The sequence below is a fragment of the Mandrillus leucophaeus genome, unplaced genomic scaffold (genome assembly GCF_000951045.1).
Source record: "Mandrillus leucophaeus isolate KB7577 unplaced genomic scaffold, Mleu.le_1.0 Scaffold419, whole genome shotgun sequence".
Classification (NCBI taxonomy): Eukaryota; Metazoa; Chordata; class Mammalia; order Primates; family Cercopithecidae; genus Mandrillus; species Mandrillus leucophaeus.
In genome coordinates, this window is record NW_012104465.1 from 1,214,303 (window position 1) to 1,224,034 (window position 9,732).

At 50.4% G+C, this 9,732-nt stretch overlaps 1 protein-coding gene across 2 annotated transcripts in view; it reads left to right on the top strand.

The window, feature by feature from the left end:
• SPACA3 (sperm acrosome associated 3) overlaps positions 1-9,732 on the top strand; it is a 26,186-nt gene that overhangs the window by 14,686 nt on the left and 1,768 nt on the right. The window contains exons 1-2 of one of the 2 annotated variants that reach the window (XM_011992867.1): positions 5,458-5,566; positions 8,984-9,289. In XM_011992867.1, the coding sequence (XP_011848257.1) occupies positions 5,533-5,566; positions 8,984-9,289 (340 nt within the window). In that variant the 5' untranslated portion in view covers positions 5,458-5,532. Of the gene's footprint in view, positions 1-5,457; positions 5,567-8,983; positions 9,290-9,732 lie in introns of those variants that run through there. The other variant, XM_011992868.1, reaches the window with a different exon arrangement.

Below are 9,732 nucleotides of genomic sequence, written 5' to 3' on the forward strand. Positions count from 1 at the left end.
GCATGAATCCAGGAGGCGGAGGTTGCAGTGAGCCGAGATCACATCACTGCAATCACATCCAGCCTTGGCAACAGAATACAAAAAAAAAAAAAAAAAAAAAAGAAACGAAAAAAAAAGAAAAACAGTATGGAGATTCCTCAAAAAATTAAAAATAGAATTACCATGTGATCCGGCAATCCTGTTTTTTGGTATTTATCCAAAATAATTGAAATCATGATCTCCAAGAGATATTGGCACTCCCATGTTGATATGGTTTGGCTCTGTGTCCCCACTCAAATCTCATCTAGAATTTTAATCCCCATGTGTTGCGGGAGGGATCTATAATCCCCATGTGTTGAGGGAGGGAGGGAGGTGATTGGATAATGGTGGGGGGGGGGGCAGTTTCCCCCATGCTGTTCTCGTGATAGTGAGTTCTCATGAGATTTTGTTTTGTTTTGTTTTGTTTTGTTTTTTTGAGACCAAGTCAGGCTGGAGTGTAGTGGCATGATCTTAGCTTTTTGCAACCTCTGCCTCCCCAGTTCAAGAGATTCTCCTGCCTCAGCCTACTGAGTAGCTGGGATTAGAGGTGCACGCCACCACACTTAATTTTTTCGTGTTTTTAGTAGAGACGGGGTTTTGCCATGTTGCCCAGGCTGGTCTCAAGCTCCTGGTCCCAAGTGATCCACCTGCCTTGGCCTCCCAAAGTGCTGGGATTACAAGCATAAGCCACCATGCCCAGCCAGAGTTCTGATGAGATCTAATGGTTTTCTAAGCATCTGGCATTTCCCCTGCTTGCACTTCTCTTGCCTGCTGCCATATAAGATTTGCCAACTTCCCAATTCACCATGATGGTAAGTTTCCTGAGGCCTACACAGCCACGCAGAACTGTGAGTTAATTAAACCTTGTTCCTTTATAGATTACCCAGTCTCAGGTATTTCTTTATAGCAGTGTGAAAATGGGCTAAAACAGTAAACACAATGGGGGTACAGGCATTGGGTAAAAGTTTCCATTCCAAATGGGAGAAATTGGCCAAAACAAATGGGCTATAGGCTCTATGCAAGTCCAAAACCTGGCTGGGCAGTCATTAAATCTCAAAGCTCCAAAATCTCCTTTGACTTTATGTGTTATATCAAGGTCATGCTGATGCAAGAGGTGGGTTCCCACGGTCTTGGGCAGCTCTGCCCCTGTGATTTTGCAGGGTACAGCCTCCCTCCCGGCTGCTTTCACCGGCTGGCATTGAGGGTCTGTGGCTTTTCTAGTTGCACAGTGCAAGCTGTCGGTGGATCTACCATTCTGGGGTCTGGAGAACGGTGACCCTCTTCTCACAGCTCCACCAGGCAGTGCTCCAGTGGGGACTCTGTGTGGGGGCTCTAACCCCACATTTCCCTTCTGCACTGCCCTAGTAGAGGTTCTCCATGAGGGCTCTGCCCCTGCAACACGCTTCTGCTTGCACATCCAGGTGTTTTCATACATCCTCTGAAATGTAGTGGAGGTTCCCAAACCTCAATTCTTGACTTCTCTGCACCTGCAGGCCCAACACCATGTGGAAGCCACCAAGGCTTGGAGTTTGCACCCTCTGAATCTATGGCCCCTTTTAGCTCTGGCTGGAGTTGGAGTGGCTGGGATGCAGGGCACCAAGTGCCAAGGCTGCACAAAGCAGCAGGGCCCTGGGCCTGGCCCATAAAATTATTTTTTCCTCCTAGGACTCCAGGCCTATGATGGGAGGAGCTGGCTTGAAGATCTCTAACATGCCTTGGAGACATTTTTCCCACTGCCTTGGCTACTAACATTTGGTTCCTGGTTACTTATGCAAATTTCTGTAGCCCATTTGAATTCTTCCCCAGAAAGTGGATTTTTCTTTCCTACCCCATGGTCAGGCTGCAAATTTTCCAAACTTTATGCTCTGCTTCCCTTTTAAACATAAGTTCCAATTCTAAACCATCTCTTTGTGAATGCGTATAACTAAATGCTTTTAAGAGCACCAAGGTCACATCTTGAATGCTTGGCTGCTTAAAAATTTCTTCTGCCAGACACCCTAAGTCATCTCTCTCAAGTTCAAAGTTCCACAGATCTCCAAGGTAGGTCAAAATGCCACCAGTCTCTTTGCTAAAGCATAGCAAGAGTGACCTTTGCTCCAGTTCCCAATAAGTTCCTCATCTCTATCTGTGACCACCTGAGCCTGGGCTTCATTGTCCATATCACTATCAGCAATGTGGCCAAAACCATTCAACAAATCTTTAGGAAGTTCCAAACTTCCCCACATCTTCCTGTCTTCTTCTGAGCCCTTCAACCTGTTCCAACCTCTGCCTGTTACTCAGTTCCAAAACTGCTTCCACATTTTCAAGTTATCTTTATGGCAGTGCCCCACTACATTGGTACCAATTTACTGTATTAGTCCATTTTCACACTGCTATAAAGAAATACCTGATACTGGGTAATTTATAAAGGAAAGAGGTTTAATTAACTCACAGTTCCACATGGCTGGTGGGGGTGGCACAGGAAACTTACAATCATGGCAGAAGGAGAAGCAGGCACATTTTACATGGTGGCAGGTGAGAGAAGTGCAAGCAGTGGAAATGTCAGATGCTTAGAAAACCATTAGATCTCATGAGAACTCATTCACTATCATGAGACCAGCATGGGGGAAAACCTTCCATGATCCAATCTTCCTCCCTCACTTGACATGTGGGAATTACAGCTTCCTCCCTTGACACATGAGGATTGCAATTCAAGTTGAGATTTCGGTGGGGACACAGAGCCAAACAATATCACATGTTCACTGCAGCATTGTTCACAAAAGCCAAGAGGTGGAAACGTGTGTCCATCCACAGTGATATGGTTTGGATATGTGTCTCCTCCAAATCTCATGTCGAGATGTGATCTCCAGTGTTGGAGGTGGGTCCTGTTAGGAGGTGTTTGGGTCATGGTGGTGGATCCCTCATAAATGGCTTGGTACAGGCCTCGTGGTAATGAGTGAGCTCTCATTCTATTAGTTCATGCAAGAGCTGGTTGTTTAAAATAACCTGGCATCTCCTCCCCTCTCTCTTGCTCCCTCTCCTGCCATGGGACATGCTTGCTCCCCCTTCACCTTCCATCATGAGTAAAACCTTCTTGAGGCCTCCCCAGAAGCCCAGCAGATGCTGGTACCATATTTCCTTTACAGCCTGCAGAACTGTGAGCCAAATAAACTTCTTTTCTTTATAAGTTCCCCAGTCTCAGATGTTCCTTTATAGCAATGCAAAATAAACTAACACACATAGATTAATGGATAAAGAAAATGTGATATACACACAAAGTGGAATAATAATCACGGGTAAAAAAGAAGAAAATTCTGACATATGCAACAATATGGATGGGCTTTGAGGACAATATGCAAAGTGAAATATGCCAGTTCCAGAAAAGGAAATAATTCTCCTTTTATCAGGTACCTAGAATAGTCAAACTCATAGAATCAAAGAGAGGAATGGTGGTCACCAGGGGCTGGCAGGAGGAGAAAACAGGGAGTTACTAATCAATAAGCATAATGATCCAGTCAGGTGGCTGGGTGCAGTGGCTCACACCTGTAATCCCAGCACTTTAGGAGGCTGAGGAGGGTGGATCACCTGAGGTCAGGAGTTCCAGACCAGCCTGGCCAACATAGTGAAACCCTGTCTGTACTAAAAATACAAAAATTAGCCGGTGTGGTGGCATGCATCTGTAATCCCAGATATTCGAGAGGCTGAGGCAGGAGAATCGCTTGAACTCAGGGGGCAGAGGTTGCAGTGAGCCGAGACATGCCACTTCACTCCAGCCTTGGCAAAAGAGTGGAACTCCATCTCCAAAAAAAGAAAAAAAAAAAAAACCGATCAGGCAAGACGAATGAGCTCAAGAGATCTGCTGTACAGCAGTGTCCTGTACAGTCAACAATAATGGATTGCACATTAAATATATGTTAAGAGGGCAGGTCTCCTGCTAAGTGTTCTTACCTCAGTAAAAAAAAAAAAAAAAAGAGGGAAAAAAAAAGAAAAACACTGGTGCTGATGCTGGGGCAACCCTCAATTTTAACTTGGTTGTTCTGGGGTGGGGCCCAGGCAGATAGGGTGGACATGGTGCAACTAGACACGTTCATGGCTGTGCTCTGCACTTAGTAGTAATTACTATTATTTATTGAGCACCTGGGGTACTAAGCATTTTGTTGCTGTTTCATTGAGCCTTCCTAGTACCCTGTGAAGTTGGTATTGTCATCCCCACTTGAGAATCAAGGAAACAGAGAGTGAGTCCACTTTCTTTAGGTCATCCAGCTGGAAGTCACTAGCGCCTGTGTTCAGCCCTGGTCAGCCTGACCCCAAAGCCTGTGCTCTAGCTCCTGTGCTGCACGGCCTCCAAGCCTGGGCCCCTGTGAGGCACAGACATAGGCACCTCATGCCCTTTCTTTCCACTTCTCTGCCCTTTAAGTTTTAGGGTCAGTAGTGTAACCTTCGCCCTGCACTTGTCCACACTGAATGGCCATTATCTAGGTGGAGAAGGGAGTGGTTTGTAACTCAGCATTAAGGAAGAAATTTCTGGCACTCAAAGGAGCTCCATGGTGAGATGGGCAGCCTGGAAAAGCAGTGGGCAACCACCACCATCCCTAGGCACCCACGACCATCCCTGGACACGCACCACCATCCCTCCACATCCACCACGATCCTTGGGCACACACCACCATCTCTGGGAATCTACTACTATCCTTGGGCACTTAACACCGTTCCTGCACACTGGGACCACCATCCTTGCACACTCACCTCTGTCTCTGGGCACCCACTGCCATCCCTGAACATCTACCACCATCCCTGGGCACCCACCAATACCATCCCGGCACATCCATCACCATCCCTGCACATTCACCACCATCCCTACACATCCACCACTGTCTTTGAACACCCACCATCCCTGCACATCCATCACCATCCCTGGGCACCCACCATTGCCCATGTGCACCCACTACTATCCCTACACACCCCACGATCTCTTGGCACCTACTACTGTCCTTACATACCCACCACTGTCCTTGCACACCTGCTACCATCCCTGGGCACCTACCACTGTCCCTGGTCACCCACCACCATCCCTGCATGTTCACCACTATCTCTGGACACCCACCACCATCCCTGCACATGCATCACCATCCCTGGTGTCCCCCACTGTCCCTGGGAAATCATCTGAAAGATCTGTTGGGAGAGGAAGTGTCATCCTTCAATGTAGTGCGTGTGTGTGTGTGTGTGTGTGTGTGTGTGTGTGTGTGTTTGGGGGGGATGGGGTAGAGAGGTGCAAGGGGGCTGGGATTAGATACCCCTGCTCTGCCTCTGGGCCCTGAGTTGAAGGGCTCAGGTGGGCTAGTCAAAGCTCCAGGCGGAGCTGTTTGTGGAAGATGAGCTCACAGAGCTGGAGTTCTAGAAGGCCCTCGGTTGACCTGGAGCCTGCCTTCCCCATCGTTCTCTTAACACTGGGTGCCTGGGGCCCTGGTGAGGTTGTGGGGGGCATCCTGAGCTGCAGCAGGGTTTTGGGCCACTGCTGCTGCTGCCATTGTCACCATGATCTCAGCTCTGTGGGGAGCACTCCTGATCAGTGAGCCCCCTTTCCCTTCTTCCTGGGGCTGTTAACAGGGCCCTGGGTTGGTCTGGCCAGAGAGAGGTGGAGTAAAACAAGGTGGTGGTTAGGATGGGGGTGTCCTGGCCTGGAAGACTGATCAGCTGAGAGAGAGAGAGACAGAGAGAGAGAAGAGAGAGAGAGAGAGAGAGAAAGAGAGAGAGAGAGAGAGAAACTCTGGAGTTGCTGTGAAATGGTCAGGATGGAATTGCTTTTAAGTCACTTTTCTACAAAAACAGTCCCTGTGTAGCAGACAATTTGGTTTCCTCCTTTACAACTTAGGGATATTAATCCCACTCCTTTCAATTGTTGAGAGAATTAGATGAGATTAAGTTAGAAAAGCTCTGGGAAAGGCCTGGTACGGAGCTCAAAGACTTGACAAACTCCACCAGGTTGGTCACTCCCCTTGTGGTGAGGAGGAGGACTTATGTCCCTGTGGCCACGCCTTTTGTGGACTTGAATTTCAGAAGCAGCCCCTGAGTGGCTACTCCATGCCAGCAACTCTGCAGATAAATAAAACCGGCTGCCGTTCTTCAGAAGTTAACTTTGTGGTGGGAAAGACTGACATCTATTCCAGCCTGGTGTGACAGAGGAGGTGGAAGATGGGGCGTGTGAGAGTGTGGGGGGCGGTGGCCTGCCAGGACACTCTCACTGGGGAACCCCCTCTGATGAGACCCTTCAAGTATGAGTCAGAGTTAACCATGCAGAGGAAAGGAGAGGGTGAATGTTCTAGACAGCAAGGTCATTGTGAGAGAACAATTGCTGGAACACAATGTATGAGTGAGGGAGTGGGCTGCAGGGCTGGGCCGTGAAGGGTCGTGAAGGGCCGCGTGGATCTCGAAGGGGCAGTAACAGTGGGAGCCAACCAAGGTGTCACAGGGTTGGGCTTTTCATGTAACAAATTTGTTCTAATGGACGTGTATAGAATAGCTTGGAAGAGTCGTCAAGACATGGTACAAGAAGACCATGAAGGAACCCAGTGTGACCTTAGGAAAGGACGGTGCTCTGACAGGGAAGGTGGAATCCACAGGACATTGGGACTGGTTGGTTGGGACTGGGTGAAAGATGTCATGGGGAAGGAGTGAAGAATGACATCCATATTTCTGGTTTGGGTAAGTGGGTGGCCCGTCATGTTTTAAAGCACATAAGGGAAGTTGTAAGGCAGAAGCAGGCAGTGATGGGAATAGTGGTTCTGTTCAGATGTGCTGAGTTTGAGGTGCCTGCAGGAATTCAAGTGGACGTGTCCAGCCAGTAGTTGCCTGTGAGGTCTTGGGGAAGATGCCACAGGGGTTGCCAGCCTGCAGGCGGTGGCTGACAGCAGGGCTGCCCAGAGGGTTTCCTCAAAGTGGAAGAGAAGAGGGCTCAAGGCAGGAAGGCCTGGAACGCATATCAGTGGTTATGGCCTGGGCAGAAGTGGATTCCACAGAGGAGAAAGAGGAGAGTCAGCCAGAGAGGGAGGAGGAAACCTGGGAGAGGCGAGCATCGTGGAAACCAGGAGAGGCAAGCCTTTCAACAGGGGGTGGTGGACAGCATGAGTGCGGCTGAGAGCTCCCATAAGACAGAACCGACAGGGCCTCCTAGGACCTGCAGAGGAGTTTCAGCGTGTGGTGGTGGTGGGGAGGGCAATTCACCAGGTTGGAAAACAAATGCGAGGGGAGAAAGTGGTAATTTTCCCCAGGAGTTTGGGTGAGAGGAGGGGGAAAGACAGGGGAGTACCAGTCAGCATGAGACTTGAGGGAAAGCATTTAGAAGCTGGAGACTGAGCAAGTCTCTAGGAGCAGGGGAAGGAGGAGCAGCAGGGGAACGGTGCTGGCGCACTGGGAGAGGAGGGACAATGAATGGAGCAAGACTTGGAGATGGGAAGGACAAATCTAGAGCTTGGAGGCAAGGAAGGTGGGCTTGCATGGGGTTGGAAGCCCCGCACCCAAACAATGATGGGGTGCAGATGAGGGCGAGGAGGCTACTGATGAGTTTGCAAGTAAGTGAGGCTAAGGCAGAAAGAGGAAGAAATTCCACAAGTGAGCACCTTGCTTTTCTTAGTGCATCGGGAGACAAGATCATGTTCTGGGAGCCAAGGGGTGGGACAGTATGGTGTGCTCAAGGACTATACCGAGGATTTTCATTTCCTGTGAGGGAAACGGGAGAGAGAAATCTGAGCAGAGACAAGCGCGTGTACCAGTGCTAGTTGTAGTTCATAACAGAAACAACAATTCACTTATTTTTAGTGCCAAGAGCTAAGCTGTGCCCACGCCTTTTCTCATTTATTCTTCCAACAATCGTATGAGGCAGGTGTTACTCACGTCCTCATTTTATAGAGGAGGAAACAAGGCCCAGGGAGGGCCCAAAGTCAGAGATGGAGCAAGAAGCAGAGGGGGGCTTCCAACCCCAGCCTTGCTGCAAAGCCACGCCCTCAACCACTGTCATCCTCGGTGGCATTCAAGGTCCCGTGGAGGTTGGAGACCAGGGACACCCATTGGCACAAACAAGAGTTTGTGCAACTCTTTGACTTTTTGACTCTGTGAAGGCGGAGAGCAGGTGTGGAGGTGCAGAGCTCAAGAGAGGCATGGGAAGGCTTGTCAGAGGTGGTGGGCAGTGGGATAGGAGCTCACAGAGGTGGGAAATGCGGGTGAGGACGAGAAGCAGGGATGACAGGGCAGGGGAGGGACTGGTTGAGACACAGTGGAGCCAGAGGGGACTAGGTCTGGGGAGATGAAGGAGCCCTGAGGCTGTGACACCCGGATGCTAATGTCCTCCATGATTTGGGGGACTGGCCACACACCGCCAGCGATGAGAGGGCATGGAGGTCAAACCAGACAGGCGGGCTGGCCTTCCAGGGAGAAGGGCTTTTTGCAGGGTGTGGTTTAGAAGGGGTGGTGGGGGTGGTGGGGGTGGAGGAGACTCTCGGGACATCTTGGGGCCTTGTGTGTGGAGAAAGAACAGCTTCCCCTTGAGCGGGCTATAGGGGAGCAGTGTTCTGGGGGAGACCTTGTTTCAGTTAAGATTTGGAGATGGAGGGTCAGTGCCAGAAGGGCTGTCCTTTGACAACTGGGCTGAGGAGCCCGTGAACACGGTATGACACCGCCTGGCCATCCTCTCCGGGAGCATCTGCTCAGCGGGGCTTTGGATTTATAGAACTTTGTCTCCATCCAAACTTTTCCCCTTCCTAGTTGTAAACTCTTGCGCCTCAGGACTAAATAATGTGTAACGTGTAATATGGAGCTCACAATAGGTCAGTTTTCTTCCCAGTTCGGACTGGGGTGGTGTGAAGCAGGATGGGGAAGGAGAGGGGCTGGTCTCGAGGGCAGGGCTGATGCTGATCAGGGATGCAAGGGGGCTGATTCCTGCTGCCGGAGCCTGGCCTTCTGCCCACCCCTTCTCTCCTCTCCCCTTTCCCAGGGGTACACTCAAGCTCCGTTTCTTCTCCTTCTGTGAGTGGACCGCCGAGGCTGGTGAGCTGTGGGTCATCCCAAAGCTCAGCTCTGAGCCAGAGTGGTGGCTCCACCTCTACCACCGGCACAGAAGCCAGGAGCAGGGCTCTCGGAAGGCGGTGGTGCCCAGCTGCGATCATGTTGTTGGCCCTGGTCTCTCTGCTCAGCTGCCTGCTACCCTCCAGTGAGGCCAAGGTCTACAGTCGCTGTGAACTGGCCAGAGTGCTACAGGACTTCGGGCTGGACGGATACCGGGGATACAGCCTGGCTGACTGTGAGAACCCCTCTTCCTGGCTGGCCCTGGCTTCCCCACACCTCTCTCCCTCCTTCCCTCCCTCTTTCCTTCTCATTCAAGGGCTGTGGCTTCGGGAGCTTTTAGAGCCCTTCTGTAAACCGAAGAAGATTTGAGATGGCAGGTAGAGAACAGCCGGCACTGAGTTAAACATGCAGTAGGCAGGCAGCAGGCAACCAAATTGGACTCACTCCTTCATTTTCCCCTGCTGCTAAAGTCAGGGTCAAAGGAAACAAGCAGCTCAGTCCCCTAAACTTAACCGTGGCCACTAGCATTAGACATTTCTTCTGAAATTAGAAAAGACAAACAACAGAGCAGTCATGCCAAACTTTTCCAGCTGGTGGCAGTTTTAGATGGCCACGCGGGAAGGGAAGTCACACCGGGGCTCATCTTTCCAACAGGTCCAGCGCCCTCTATAGATTCCA